This window comes from Callithrix jacchus, chromosome 21, assembly GCF_049354715.1.
Source record: "Callithrix jacchus isolate 240 chromosome 21, calJac240_pri, whole genome shotgun sequence".
NCBI classification, from domain to species: domain Eukaryota; kingdom Metazoa; phylum Chordata; class Mammalia; order Primates; family Cebidae; genus Callithrix; species Callithrix jacchus.
In genome coordinates, this window is record NC_133522.1 from 39,389,255 (window position 1) to 39,405,337 (window position 16,083).

The window sequence follows — 16,083 nt, forward strand, 5'->3', positions numbered from 1 at the left end:
GGGTTCAAGCAGTTCTCCTGGGCTGAGGATTTTTATCTTTCCTTGGGGATCTGGCTGTAGGATAATGCTAGTAACAGCCATTCATTTGGAAGGGGGTGTTGCAGTCACTTGGCCTCTGGGCTCAACCTTCCCTTTTGTGTAAGAAATTTGGGAGAGGTCCTGAGATTTTTTTTTTCCTTTACAAAAATAATAAAAGAAAAATACAAAGGCAGGGCATCACCAGGCTAAATTGCTGAAATTCTTTATACTTACCTGGAATGCGTGGGAGAATAGCAACTGTTATAAGGTTGATAGAGCGTGAGAGGTAATTTTGTAGTGAGGAGGGGTACCCAAAGAGAAAAAGGGCTAGCATCCCAGTGCAGGAATCCAGGTGGTCTGTGAACCTGCATGTGGGTTCAAAATACTTACCTGTTGGCTTAGAAAACCATATACCTGTATAGTACATGATATCCTATTTCTCAAACTTTTCCACAAATATATATTACACTTTTCCTAGGACGTGGGTACTAGGTTCCTGGTGCAACCTGTAGTAATTTCTTTGAAGTCTTTTGTTTATGAAAAATTTGCATTTTACTCATGTTTGCTTTAATGTGAAAAGTTTTCCCAGAAAATTTATATAAAATTGACGTTCCAAGAGGGTGTGCATTAAGAAATCAGTTTAAAATTAAGTTAGAAGAGAGCTGGCAAAATATAATTTATAGGCATTTAGCATTTCTTAAGCTCTTAGCTGTGTGCCAGGCACTAATCTAAGTGTTTTAAAGGTATAAACTTGTTAAGTGTTCAGAGCCATGTAGATACTGTTATCCTTATTTAACAGACAAGAAACTGAGCAACTGAGAGATCAGGTAACTTGCCTGAGGCTGTATAGGCTGAGTCGGAAATCAAACCCCGAGTCTGGCCTGATAGCCCTGGGGCTCTTGATTTTGTTATGTGAATATTCTGTTCCTATAAACAGCTGTCCATCTTTCAAATCACATCTATTCAGTTCTACTATTAGAGTATGTGAAGTACAGATGGTCCCTCACTTATGACAGTTTGCCTTGCAGTTTTTTGAGTTTACGATGGATTTCTCAGGGTACTACATGCGTTTTTGGTTGGTATTTGTAACTTACAGCTTTACCAGGACATAACACCATTGTAAGTCAAGAAGTATCTGTGTGTCTCTGGACATGCAATGTGAAATCAAATCAAGGCCATAAAACAGTTGAATCTCATTATAAGAGTGACCTATCAGTGTCACTTGTAAGAACAAGAAAAATTCTATCTTTATGCAGACAGCATTTGGTTTTTAATTAAAAGGCTACTCTTTTTTTTTCAAAGAGGAAAACAAATCAACCTTTTTTTCAGCTCTCTCAGATGCAGAAATATAATCAGCAGCATCCCTGTGCAGGGAGTAATCATTAGGTTTTTTTTAGATTTTTAAAAATATACTTCATTATAGTTCACTGTATTCATTCTTTAATCAGGGATGTGAGGGATAGAATAACATTTAGAATATCCATACAGTTTATATATAATGTTCTTATTTCTTGTTGCCTTTATAGGTGGGAAACATCTAAAATCTCAAAAAGTAGAAGTCGACATCATAGATGACAACTTTATCCTGAAGTGGAACAGGATTGATGAGTCTCTGAGGAATGCGACTTTTTCATTCGATTATCAAAAGTATGTGACTCTGCTTACTGATTTGTCAGAATGACCTGAATAATTTTAACACCATAATTTTCAGATTTGGAAAGTATTTGGTTTTTCTATTTTTTAGAAATGTTCTGCCTATTTTACATAGTATTTTTAACTTTGTTTCTATAGAGACTTAGTCAAATACACCTTTGGGTGTTGAAGCAAAAGAAATTGGGGATGAGGGTGGTAGACAGCGTCTCCAACCCATAGCCATTCCTTCTTTCTTCTGGGTGTTCCAGCTTCTTTCAATATAAATTGAGGTCTGAATTAGGGTATATCTTGAAGATATGGGATAGTACTCCAAAAGGCCCATCCAAATCCTTGGAATAGGTCACCAGGCTTCTTGTGGTCAGGCTTTCCTGTTAGCTCCATGATATACTACATTTTAATTTTAGATACACTTTTTTTTTTTTTTTGAGATGAAGTCTTGCTCTGTCACCCATGCTGCAGGCTGGATACTTTTTTTTTTTTTTTTTTTTTTTAAGATGGAGTCTTGCTCTGTTGCCGAGGCTAGAGTGCAGTAGTACAATCTCGGCTCACTGCAGCCTTCACTTCCTGGGTTCAAGCGATTCTCCTGTCTCAGCATCTTGAGTAGCTGGGATTACAGGCACATGCCACCATGCCTGGCTAATTTTTTTATTTTTAGTAGAGACAGGGTTTCGCCATGTTGGCCAGGCTGGTCTCAAACCCCTGACCTCAGGTAATTCGCTCACCTCAGCCTCTCAAACTGCTGGGATTACAGGCTTGAGCCACCGTCCTGACCTAGATACACTTTATAAATATATTGTTAGCCAGGCGTGGCCTGTGTCTGTAATCCCAGCTACTAGGGAAGCTGAGACAAAAGAATCACTTGAACCCGGGGGGCAGAGGTTGCTGTGAGCCAAGTTCACACCACTGCATTCCAGCCTGGGAGACAGAGCAAAACTCCATCTCAAAGATAAATAAATAAGGCTAGGCGCGGTGGCTCACACCTATAAACCCAGCACTTTGGGAGGGTAAAGCATGCAGATCACAAGGTGAAGAGTTTGAGACCAGCCTGGCCAATATGGCAAGACCCCATCTCTACTAAAAATGCAAAAATTAGCCAGATGTGATGGTACGTGCGTGTACTCACAGCTACTCGGGAGACTGAGGCAGGAATCACTGGAACCTGGGAGGCGGAGGTTGCAGTGAGCTGAGATTGCATCACTGCGCTCTAGCCTAGGCAACAGAGCGAGGCTCCGTCTCAAAGAAAGAGAGAGAGAGAGAGAAAAGAAAAAAAGGAGGACGGAGGGAGGAAAAAAGGCAGGCAGGCGGGCAAGCCTGAGCAACAGAGCGAGACTCCGTCCAAATAAATTAATTAATTGATTAAATTAAGAATCAATATTTTAGGCCCTGCATTTCCAAAGACTCAGATTTTCTAGAATGTCGATATCTCTTCTTTAGCACTTTCTGCTTAATAATTCAAGAGGAAAGGCAAACAGGAGGAGGAATATAGAAGGGAACGCAGATCAGGAAGTACAGTACCTTGCTTTCTGGTTAGGTGTTGAGGCCCCACCTGCTAACCATATTCCCCTGTCCAAGAAAAAGCAGGCAATTTAAGAAATAAGGCGTTAGCCCCTCCTGAACCAGGATCTCACCACTTAAGCCACAGTTGTGACACTGCTGTTCTCGAGTTGTAACTAAAACTGGGATACGAATCTCAAAGCTTCAGGAATTGCGTATGTGTATGTATGTATATACACATACACACACTGTATATATATGTATATACATGCACACACTGTATATATGTATACGTGCACACACTGTATATATGTGTGTATACGTGCACACACTGTATATATGTGTGTATACGTGCACACACTGTATATATGTGTGTATACGTGCACACACTGTTTATATGTGTGTATACGTGCACACACTGTTTATATGTGTGTATACGTGCACACACTGTATATATGTGTGTATACGTGCACACACTGTATATATGTGTGTATACGTGCACACACTGTATATATATGATATACGTGCACACACTGTATATATATGATATACGTGCACACACTGTATATATGTGTGTATACATGCACACACTGTATATATGTGTGTATACATGCACACTATATATGTGTATGTACATGCACACACTGTATATATATGTATGTACATGCACACTGTATATATGATATACATGCACACACTGTATATATATGTATGTATATATAAATGCATATATGACTTTTCTCAGAATTGATAAGTTAAAAATTTTTCTCTCTAGAGATTTTCATTAAATTGAACTTTGAGTTTTGTTACCAATTTTGTTTTTTCTCTTAGTTTGGAATTTCCTTATGAACAACTATTTTAAGTAGAGAAGAAATTATTTTAGATTACCCTTATTTAAAGTTACTTGTATAAAGAAAATATTTGCAAAATATATATCCAACAAGAGCTTAATATCAAAGAAACTCAATCAACAATAAAACCCAAATCCATCAAAAGGTGGGCAAAAGATAGGAAAAGATACTTTTCAAAAGAAAACATCCAATGGCCAACAGGTATATGAAAAAATGGTCAACATCACTAATCACCAGAGAAATGCAAACTAAACCCTCTGTGAGATATTGTCTCCCCTAGGTCAGAATGGCTGTTATTAAAAGGTAAAAAAAGCCCAGACATGGTAACTCACATCTGTATTCCCAGCACTGGGAGGCCAAGGCAGGTGGATCACCTGAGGTCAGGAGTTTGAGACCAGCTTGGTGAAACCCTGTCTCTGCTAAAATACAAAAATTAGCTGGGCATGGTGGCAGTCACCTGTAATCCCAGCTACTTGGGAGGCCGAGACAGGAGAATCCCTTGAACCCGGGAGGTGGAGGTTGCAGTGAGCCAAGATTGTGCCATTGTACTCCAGCCTGGGTGACAGAGCAAGACTCTGTCTCAAAAAAAAAATTGGTGAGGATGGGGAAATAAGGGAATTCTTACACACCATTGGCGGAATGTAAATTAATACAACTTCTATGGAAAGCAGTATGGAGATTTCCCAAATAACTAAAAATAGTACTATCATTCCATCCAGCTATCACACTACTATCTACCCAAATGAAAAGAAATTATTATACTAAAAACAAACGTACTCTTATGTTCATCACAGCACTATTCAGAGTAGCAAAGATGTGAAATCAACCTAAGGTTCCATCAGTGGATGGCTGAATAAAGAAAACATGTTGTGTGTATGTGTGTGTGTGTGTGTGTGTGTGTATGTATGTATGTAAAATAATATATATTTGTATATATGTAAAATAATATATATTTTGTATATATGTATATATGTAAAATAATATATATTTTATATATATATGTGCAATGGGAATATTACTCAGCCATAAAGAGGAATGAAAGCATGTCTTTTGTAGCAACATGATGGAACTGGTGTCCATTAAGTGAAACAGGTCAGACACAGAAAGATAGTATTGTACCTTCTAAACAATGTATACACGTGGCTGTGGAATGCAGAATGATAGCCATTGGAGACTTGGAAGGGTGAGGGGGTGGGAGGGATGGAGGATGAGAAATTACTTAATGGGTACAATGTATGTTTTTTGATGGATACCCTAAAAGCCCTGACTTCAACACTGCATAATATGTACATGTAACAAAACTGTACCTGTACCCCATAAATTTATACAAATACATACTTTAAAAAATAAAGCATAAAAAAATTTAAACATAAAGTTACCCTTATAATAAAGAACAAAAACCTACAATGTTCTCATACTTTTGTTCCGTCATACATTATTGCTTATACTAAATTCTTCAGTCCATGATAATCTTCTGCCCCCCATTCTGACTTTAGCACTGAATGCCACATTTCAGTGTGTTCTTATTTTATTTTGTTCCACCAGCTTTATAGACAGTTACCTTGCAAAAATATGGCAGACTACAAGTTTGTAGCATTGTGGTATGAACTTGAGGCTGGTCGCCTATAAATCCATCCTCTGCTAATTATTCTCTGTGTCTCAATTTCCTTTTCTGTTAAATTGAATTGATAACTAATATGGCAACATACAATTTAGCAGTCAAACTGGGATACTTTTGAGAGTAAAAAGAGCCCGTTAAATTGTAGATAAGCTGGAAGAACAAGCTTAAACCAGAAGTGCCCCAGGCATGCTGGGATGGGAAACCCTAGAAATAAGATAGCTAATGAAGAAGGTTCTTCTGAGTATTGAGTCATTTTATATAAAGTTCTCAGGAAGATGACACAGAGTAAGTGATCAATTTAAATGTAATTAATGTCAGCAGCAGACAGGTATTTTTTAACATAATATTTCTTAGAATATAGCACATTTACCACCAGTAATGAAACGCAGATGAATAAATAACTGTTACAATTCCAGTGCCTTATAGAACATATGTGACCTAAAATATCAGTGTTTATAACTTACATCTAAAATGTCGTATGTTTGTGATGTGAGGCATTCATTCTTTCATTCAACAAATATTTACTGGGGTGCGATGACTCACACCTGTAATCCAGCACTTTGGGAGGCCAAGGCTGGAGGATCACTTGAGGTCAGGATTTTGAGACCAACCCCTACAACAAGATGGAACCCCAGCTCTACTAAAAATACAAAAATTAGCCAGGTATGCTGGTGCATGCCTGTAATCCCTGCTACTTGGGAGGCTAAGGCAGGAAAATCACTTGAGCTCAGGAGGCAAAGGTTGCAATGAGCTGAGATCGTGCCACTGCACTCCATTCTGGCAATAAAGCAAGACTCTGTCTCAAAAAAAAAAACAAATACTGAATGTATTTCATGGCAAGCACTCTTCTGACTACTTAGGGATGCCTCAGTGAACGGGAGAAGTGAAGATGGCATGAAGTTGTATTATGAAATGGATTTCATGAAACAAATATTACATTGGTTACATATTCATATTTCAGATTATATTCTGTTCTGAGCTAATTATTACATGTGATAATGATTGTGTTTTTTTGGTGGTGGTGTTTGTTTTTTGAGTGGGAGTCTTACTCTTGTCGCCCAGGCTGGAGTGCAGTGGCGCATCTCAGCTCACTGCTACCTCCGCCTCCCGGGTTCAACTGATTCTCCTGCCTCAGTCTGTGGAGTAGCTGGGATTACAGGCACCCATTACCATGCCCAGCTAATTTTTGTATTTTAGTAGAGATGGGGTTTCACATATTGGCCAGGCTGTTCTTGAATTCCTGACCTCAGGTGATATGCCCACCTCAGCCTCCCAAAGTGCTGGGATTACAGGCATGAGCCATCGTGCCCAGCCAGATTTGTGTGGGTTTTTTTTTTTAGGAAAATATAAAAGTAGCTACTGCTGCAATATCTTGATTTGGTGTGAAAACGGTTTTAACGCAGCATGCATCAGCATCTTCTGAAACAGGAAAGACAGATGTGAACAGTGAGGTTGGGTTGAAATTATATTAAGTTTTAAATTTTTGATAAGGTTTTCTGTTTATAATGAGAGTTTCTGGATTTTTAGAAATAGATTCTGATATGGAACCTTTTGAGAATGTTTAAGGTATTTTTAATGCCAGCTCTAATCTCAGGCCTCAGATACATAAATTAGAAGTGAAAGCTAGCCAAGAATGAAGTATTTCATATGCTAGTGTATATTTTTGGTAATTTCTTAAAAATGTTTCCTTTATTAAAAATAAGATAGACTTGTATATGGGTCAGCAACAAAATTATTTTGGCATCATCTCTGGTTTCTAATATCTAAATCATCTTTAAAAATGGCATCTGTGATATTATTAAAAATAAATAAATCAGCTAATGAATTAGGCTTGACAAAAATGCCTTCCCAGAAGACAGTTTCTCGTTGACTTAAGGTCGATGAGCTTAAACGTGGGTAAAAATTTTGAAATCTGCTAAATTGGCCAGGCGTGGTGACTCACACCTACAATCCCAGCGCTTTGGGAGGCTGAGGTGGGCCGATCACCTGAGGTGAGGAGTTGTTCAAAATCAGCCTGGCCAACGTGGCAATACCCCCTGTTGTATTTTGTAAAAAAATACAAAAATTAGCCAGACATGGTGGCACACGCCTGTAATTCCAGCTACTTGGTAGGCGGAGGCAGGAGAATTGCTTCAATCTGGGAAGCGGAGGTTGGAGTGAGCTGAGATCGCACCACTGCACTCCAGCCTAGGCAACAGACTCAGGAAAAAAAAAAAAAGGAAAAGAAATCTAAGTTTATTTCTGTCCCTCAGTTTCCCTGCAAGCTCTTCTTCCCCTGTCTGGGTAACATGTCCTTTTCTGCTTTATACTCCATTCCCACTTGATTTCTTCATGTTTGTAGCTTTTTCAAAAGGAACAATCTAATATCACTTCAGCTTTCTGATTGGCCAGTTCTACTTCCAAAGACTTACTTGTTTATTTAAACATTTTAAGTTTCTTGGTTTCTGGCAATGTATAGAAGAAATTATTATAATAATAGGAGACAAGCAAGCAGAAGGGATGGTTTGCTTTTGGAGAGGGCAGAGGAAACCCTGAAACCATACTGATTCCGAGGTCTTTCTTTTTTTTTTTTTTTTTTTTTTGAGACAGAGTCTCACTCTTGTGGTCCAGGCTTGAGTACAGTAGCGTGATCACTGCAACCTCCTCCTCCTGGGTTCAAGCAATTTTCCTGCCTCAGCCTCCCAAATAGCTGAGATTATAGGCGCCTGCCACTATACCCAGCTAATTTTTTGTATTTTTCGTAGAGACGGGTTTTCACCATGTTGACAGGATAGTCTCGATCTCTTGACCTCGTGATCCACCCGCCTCGGGTTCCCAAAGTGCTGGGATTACAGGAAAAATCAGTTTTATAAATAATAACTTGGCTTATATGCATTGAAAAAGGGTGGAAGGGTATACACTAAAATGTTAATAGGACATTAGCTCAAGTAGAAGAAATAACTCTTAAATCATAATAGCTTTATAATATCAGTAAATAGAAAGTATTTGACACATATTTATACATTTGCTCACTTATTTGTTTTTTTTACTTTAAAGATCTGGGACGGATAATTGGAGAAAATTGCCTGGGTGTCAGAATATTACTAGTACCAAATGCAACTTTTCTTCACTCAAGTTGAGTGTTTATGAAGAAATTAAATTGCGTATAAGAGCAGAAAAAGAAAACACTTCTTCATGGTATGAGGTTGACCCATTTACACCATATAACAAAGGTAAGAAAAAGTTGTTCGCTGAATTATGTTCTTAAGTAATTATTACTAGAGCAGTACACTTTCCAAGCCATTCATTTGCATGATGTAAAATCAAACGTCTTTTAAAAAGAACAAAAATTTCCTTAAATCCTCACTTCTTCCGGCTATGGCTCCGTTTTTTCCTACTTTCCCAATAGTGGTGGTTCTCAAAGAGTGTTCTCCAAGGCCCTTTCAGGGGGCCACAGAGACAAAGCTATATTTATAACAAATCGAAGACTTGCTTGCCTTTTTTTTTGTTTGTTTGTTTTCCTCGTGTTCACAGTGAAGTTTTCCAGAGAAGCCTGTTTGATGTGTGATGTGGTGATATGGTCACTAGCGAATTCTATGTAAATTTCATCTGCATTATTAATCTAAACATTCTAAAGATTTGAAAGAAAATGTAAAACAGCACTACTCTTGAGTTTTTATGTTCCTCGTAGCCAGTGTTCGTTACCATATAATAGGTTTTGTCATCGTTCTTTCTTTTTTTTTTTTTTTTTTTTTTGAAACGGAGTTTCGCTCTTGTTACCCAGGCTGGAGTGCAATGGCCCGATCTCGGCTCACCACAACCTCTGCCTCCTGGGTTCAAGCAATTCTTCTGCCTCAGCCTCCTGAGTAGCTGGGATTACAGGCACGCGCCACCATGCCCAGCTAATTTTTTGTATTTTTAGTAGAGACGGGGTTTCACCATGTTGACCAGGATGGTCTCAATCTCTTGACCTTGTGATCCACCCGCCTCGGCCTCCCAAAGTGCTGGGATTACAGGCTTGAGTCACCGCGCCCAGCTGTCATTGTTATTTCTTAATGGATTAATTAGTTAAAATGGATTGAAAACTTTATCATTTTTAATGTTTAATATGCTAATATAAAAAGATATAGCCCACATAAATAAAGGCTGTTTGGGAGTCTCAATCATTTCTTTAAGAATGTAAAATATCAACACTTTGGGAGGCTAAGGTGGGAGGATCACTTGAGGCCAATTGTTCAAGACCAGCCTAGGCAACACAGTGAGACCCCCCGCCACAATCTCTACAAAAAATATGTAAAAATTAGCCAGGCATGGTGGTGCACACCTGCAGTCCCAGCTATTCAGGAAGCTGAAGAGGGAGGGTGACTTGAGCCAGGGAGATCAAGATTGCAGTGAGCCATGTTTGTGCCACTGCACTCCAACCTGAGCAACAGAGCTAGATCATATCTCAAAAAAAAAAAAAAAAAAGGGAGGTTTCTGAGACCAAAAAGTTCGAGGACCACTGCCCTTTACCAAGAATGATGTGTACTCCCTTTCTGTACAACTTTTCTTCCCATTCCCTCTCAGCCCTTTCCATTCAAACTCTGTTCCTTAACACTATTAAAACTACTCTTCTCAAGGTCACAGCAGCCTCCACAATGCCAAGCAAATTCCCAGTCCTTTTCTGGCTTCATCCCTCTGTAGTACAGATGTGGTCATCACTAGTTTTTCCTTTACTGGATCTCTGGGGCGTTGCTCTTTCCTGGTTCTCCTCCTGCTCATTGATCACTTCATCTTCCAACTTTTCAGTGTTGGACTGCTGGGCTGTCATTGAAGCTCTTCACTTTGTGTGTCACTCCACTGGGGATCTCACAGCTTTCTATACCGTCTGTATGCTCTTGACTCCTAGAAGTGCCAGGCACATATTAAGTGCTCAGAATTATTTGTTGAATGAAGGTTTGGGCATTGTATTAATAAAGATCTGTTGGGAAAAGTAGCAAAGGAGAAAGGACTTACAGAGTGCCTACATAAATTGGTTACGAGTAACACGTAAACAAGGTACAACAAGAGGAAGGCCTCTCCATGCCTCATGTTCCAGTGCAGGGTGACCTCGGCTCTGTTACCATAAACATTGTGCTCAAGGATGTAAAACCCCTTCATAGCATTATGACGTAGCCAGACTTGTAGGCTCCTTGTAAGGTCCCTGTTCCACCAACTGTACATAGATAATAAGCTAAAGATAACCACGTGTTCTTGTTTTGTGAAACTTCCAACCCGCCCTGTTATCCTTAGGATGACACAGCAGTTCTGGCCACTGATTCACTCCGCCATCACTCCACCCCATCCTATAGATCAAAGTGATTGTAATCAATAAATAGTGTGGATGATCAGAGTTCGGGGCCTTCACTGTCTACTCCAGTAATAAGTGATGGCCCCCTGGTCCCACTTTCTCTCTTAATCTGTCTTTTTCTCATTCCTTTGTCACCACTGAACTCTGGGTACCCATGGGTGATGTAGGGCTAGTAACCTCCAAAGATCCATAGTAATTCTTTCGATTTTTTTTGCAGCTCAAATTGGTCCTCCAGAAGTACATTTGGAAGCTGAAGATAAGGCAATAATGATAAACATCTCTCCTCCTGGAACAAAAAATAGTGTCATGTGGGCTTTGGATGGTTTAAGCTTTAGATACAGCTTAGTTATCTGGAAAAACTCTTCAAGTGGAGAAGTAAGCATTATTTTTACCTTTGTTTAATCGATGTGAGAGAAAAATAAGGTGAATTAATCTTAAAATTTGACCTTATACTTTTTTAAAGAACCAACTTCTATTTTTATTATAGGAAGAGATTAAAAATATTTGTTCCATACATAAAATTTATAAACTTTCACCAGAGACTACCTATTGTTTAAAAGTTAAAGCAGCACTACCCAAGGCATCAAAAGTTGGTCTCTATGGTCCAGTATATTGTATAAAGACCACAGGTAAGGAAGATGTTTTGCTTCAGATTCAATAAATATATATACAGATTATCTACAATAATTTTGGCATTTTTTCCATATTTGCTGAAGTTTATATGATAGGTTAATATAGATTAAAACAAAAACATTAGAACATTTACAAAAGCAAAATAAATGTTATTTGGAATTTTTGTCTCAAATGGTGATGAAAATTAATTGTACTTAAAAGTTCAGGCTGGGTGTGGTGGCTCATGCCTGTAATCTCAGCACTTTGGGAGGCTGAGGTGGACAGATCACTTAAAGCCAGAAGTTCGAGAACAGTCTGGGCAACATGATAAAACCCCGTGTCTATTAAAAATACAAAAAAAAAAATTAACCTGGTATGGTGGCATGTACCAGTAGTCCTAGCTACTTGGGAGGCTGAGGCATGAGAATCCCTTGAACCCGGGAGGTGTTCGTTGCAGTGAGCCAAGATCATGCCACTGCACACCTGTGGGGAGCAAGTGAGACAAAGAGCAAGGCTCCATTTTAAAAAAGAGAAAAAAGGCCAGGCGCGGTGGCTCACACCTGTAATCCCAGCACTTTGGGAGGCTGAGGGGGGGGATCATGAGGTCAGGAGTTCAAGACTAGCCTGGCCAACATGGTAAAACCCTGTCTCTACTAAAAATACAAAAATTAGCTGTACATGGTGGTGCATACCTGTAGTCCCAGTTACCCAGGAGGCTGAGGCAGGAGAATCGCTTGAATCCCAGAGGCAGAGGTTGCAGTGAGCCAAGATTGCGCCCCTGCACTCCCTCATTGGCAACAGAGCAAGACTCCGTCTCAAAAAAAAGAAAAAAAAATTCAGATATTTTGTAATGACAAAACTATTCATTTGTTCAGAATCCACGTAAGGGGGTGGGTAGCTGAACTGTGGGTTCTGCAAGCAGGAAGCGGTATACTGTCAGGAAGAATAACTTGTCTACTAGTTATTAGAGTAATTTGTCTACTAGTTATTAGAGTAATTTGTCTACTAGTTATTAGACAAGTTACTCTTCCTGAAAGTATACCTTTATAAGTGGAATGTTAAAACATGACAGCATCCTGATGTATTTACACCTTTCTAGTAATTAAGGTCAAGGGGAGGAGCTGGGATTTATTATTTTCATTGTAAACTTTATACGCTTTATTTTTTTCATCAAACATTACAGAAGAGTTTGAAGTGAAGTCGTCTTTTCCCTTCTTAGCCCAATTCCATTCACCAGAGATGAGCCTTGCTTAGCAGTTTGTGTATAACCTTTCACAGCTGTTTCCAGAGCTTACGTAACCATATACACAGACCCACAGTTTCTTGGGTTTTGTTTTTTAAATTGCAAAATAAAATCTTACTAGATGTACTTTACAGCTTGCTTACTTAACCCAGTGTGTTGGGGATAACATTCTGTATTAGTCCGTACAGATCTATTACATTCTTCATTTAATCTTAGCATTCTTTTTTTTTTTTGAGACATAGCCTCACTTTGTTGCCCAAGCTGGAGTGCAGTGGCATGATCTCGGCTCATTGCAACCTCTACCTCCCAGGTTCAAGCAATTCTCCTGCCTCAGCCTCCCAGGTAGCTGGGATTACAGGCATGTGCCACCACACCCAACTAATTTTTGTATTTTTAGCAGAAATGGGGTTTTGCTATGTTGGCCAGGCTGGTCTCAAACTCCTGACCTCAGGTGATCCATCCACCTCAGCCTCCCAAAGAGCTGGAATTACATGCTTGAGCCACTGCACCTGGCCTGTATTCTTTCAAATGGCTAGGTAGTATTACATAGTGTGAATAAAAACCATGTTTAATTACCTTATAATGATAAAAATCTGAGCCTTTATCTTCTTGCCAGTTATCTCACTTGAGTAAAGATGTATGCTATTTTTTAATATATATTTTCTTTGGCTTCTAGTTGAAAATAAACTACCTCCACCAAAAAATATAGAAGTCAGTGTTCTAAATCAGAGCTACGTTCTTAAGTGGGATTATGCATATGCAAATATGACCTTTCAAGTTCAGTGGCTCCAGTAAGTTCTATTCCATACATTTCCTTTTGCCCATTGTGTTTTGATTATGCTTCTTTTCACTCCTTGCACACAGAATGACCGACTGGGAGGTGGGTATGATATTGGAAACTTGAGAAATCTCATTTCTAACCCTAGTTCTGCCAGTAACTAACCTCTGTTGGCCTTAATTTTTTCACTTGTAAAATAGATGTATGTGTTGTAATATCTAGGGTTCTTACTGGCTTAAAAAAAAAGGTGTGACTAGTTACTTGTGTTATTTCCCCAACCTGGGATACTTGACACTGACCTTGATATTTGTTTTTTCTTTTTTTGAGATGGAGTGTTTTTTTTTTTGAGAAGGAAAGAAAAAAAAAGGAGTGAAGGAAGAAAAAGAGGGAGAGAGAATGGAAATGTTGCTTTATTCTAAAAAATGGGTATTAATAATGGCCAGTCAATATTTCATTTAAACCTCTGAGTAGGTGTGATATGGTATTGACAAGAATGTATATTTTGTGTATTTAAAGTGGAGAGCTCTATAAATATTTATTAAGTTTACTTGTTCCGAATCTGAGTTCGAGTCCTGGATATCCTTATTAATTTTCTATCTCATGGAGTCTAAGTCTCTATGTATCTGGGTGTTGGAATCATTAGCTCTTATTGTTGCATTGATCCTTTTACCACTATATCTTTGTTGCTTTAAAATCTGTTTTATCAGATGCGAGAATTGCAACTCGTGCTTTTTATTTATTTATTTGTTTGTTTGTTTATTTATTTATTTATTTTTGCTCTCCATTTGGTTGGTAAGTCTTTCTCCATCCCTTTGTTTTGAGTCTTTTTGTATCCTTGCATGTGAAATGGGTCTGGATATAGCATACTGTTGGGTTTTGGCTGCATCTTTTGATTGGGGGATTTAGTCAATTTAAATTTAGGGTTACTGCCATTTGATGTTAACTGGCTGTTTTATCCATTCGTTGATGTAAATTCTTCTTTATGTTGATGCTCTTTACTTTTTGGTATATTTTTAGAAAGGCTAATACTGGTTGTTTCTTTCTAAGTGTAATGCTTCTTTCAGAAGCTCTTATAAAGCAGGCCTGGTGGTAATAAAATCTCTTGAGTGCTTGCTTGTTCATAAAAGATTTTATTTTTCCTTCAGTTGTGAAGCTTAGTTTGGCTGGATATGAAATTCTGGGCTGAAGGTTCTGTTCTTTGAGGATGTTGAATATTGGCCCCCACTCTCTTCTGGCCTGTGGAGTTTCTGCTGAGAGATCTGCTGTAAGTCTGATAGGCTTGCCTTTGTGGGTAACCTGACCTTTCTCTCTGGCTGCCTTTAGTATTTTCTCCTTCGTTTCAACCCTGGTGAATCTAACGATTATGTGCCTTGGGATTGCTCTTCTTGAGGAATATCTTTGTGGTGTTCTCTGTATTACCTGGGGTTGAATATTGTCCTGCTTTGCTAGGTTAGGAAAATGTTCCTGAATTATAGCCTGAAGAATATTTTCCAGCTTGGATTCATTCTCTCCGTCGCATTCAGGTACACCTATCAAACGTAAATTAGGTCTTTTCATATAGTCCCACATTTCTTGGAGACTTTGCTCATTCCTTTTTATCCTTTTTTCTCTAATCTTGTCTTCTCGTTTTATTTCATTAAGTTGGTCTTCGACCTCTGATGTCCTTTCTTCTGCTTGATCAATTCCAGTGTTTAAACCTGTGCATACTTCTTGGCGTTCCCGTATTGTATTCTTCAGTTCCATTAATTCACTTATGTTACTCTCTAAATGGTCTATTCTCATTAGGATTTCATCAAACCTTTTTTCAAAGTTCTTAGTTTCTTTACATTGGGCTACAACATGTTCTTTTAACTCACAGAAGTTTCTTATTATCCATCTTCTGAAGCCTGATTCTGTTAATGGGATGCACTCGTTCTCCATCAGGCCTTCTTCCCTTGTTGATGAGGAACTGTGATCCTCTTTAGAGGGAGAGGCATTCTGATTTTGAGTATTCTTAGCCTTTTTACGCTGGTTTCTTCCCATGATTGTAAATTTATCCAGCTGTCGTCTTTGTAATTACCAACTTTCAAATTAGGTCTCTGAGTGGACGTCCAAGTTGTTAATTCCCAGAGCCGAAATATGAGCAACCCACTGCACCAGCCAAAACAGCGGCGTTAAGACCGATGGTGCTTTTCTGCCCAGGAATCTCCAGTCTGGCTTCCTTCTTGAGTCCTTACGAGGCGACTCTGCCTTCCTGGAGCTCCAAACGTCGGTCAGAAGGGGAACCAGTCCCGTTTACTCTGCACCAAGAGCTGCCATGCCGAAGTGTTGGCAAAACCGCTGTGGCGGCCACAAGAGTCACGCTGGCGACTCGTGGGGCTCCTCCACTGGGAATCTTCTGCTCCGTGAGCGACAAAAATTTGTCTGAAAGTGTGGCGTCCTCTCGTTCTCTGCACTTTCACTGGGAGCTGCAATCCCGAGATGTTAGCGATCAGCCATCTTGGATCGTTCTCGAGATGGAGTCTT

The 16,083-nt window shown here is 39.1% G+C and overlaps 1 protein-coding gene across 5 annotated transcripts in view; it reads left to right on the plus strand.

Moving 5' to 3' along the window:
- The window catches only part of IFNAR1 (interferon alpha and beta receptor subunit 1), a 29,877-nt gene that overhangs the window by 2,073 nt on the left and 11,721 nt on the right, over positions 1-16,083 (plus strand). For 3 of the 5 annotated variants that reach the window (XM_054249145.2, XM_002761395.6, XM_054249144.2), the window contains 5 exons: positions 1,545-1,665; positions 8,674-8,849; positions 11,163-11,320; positions 11,433-11,574; positions 13,477-13,591. In XM_054249145.2, the coding sequence (XP_054105120.1) occupies positions 11,213-11,320; positions 11,433-11,574; positions 13,477-13,591 (365 nt within the window). In that variant the 5' untranslated portion in view covers positions 1,545-1,665; positions 8,674-8,849; positions 11,163-11,212. Of the gene's footprint in view, positions 1-1,544; positions 1,666-8,673; positions 8,850-11,162; positions 11,321-11,432; positions 11,575-13,476; positions 13,592-14,723; positions 14,843-16,083 lie in introns of all 5 variants that reach the window. The other 2 variants (XM_078358736.1, XM_078358735.1) reach the window with 2 other exon arrangements.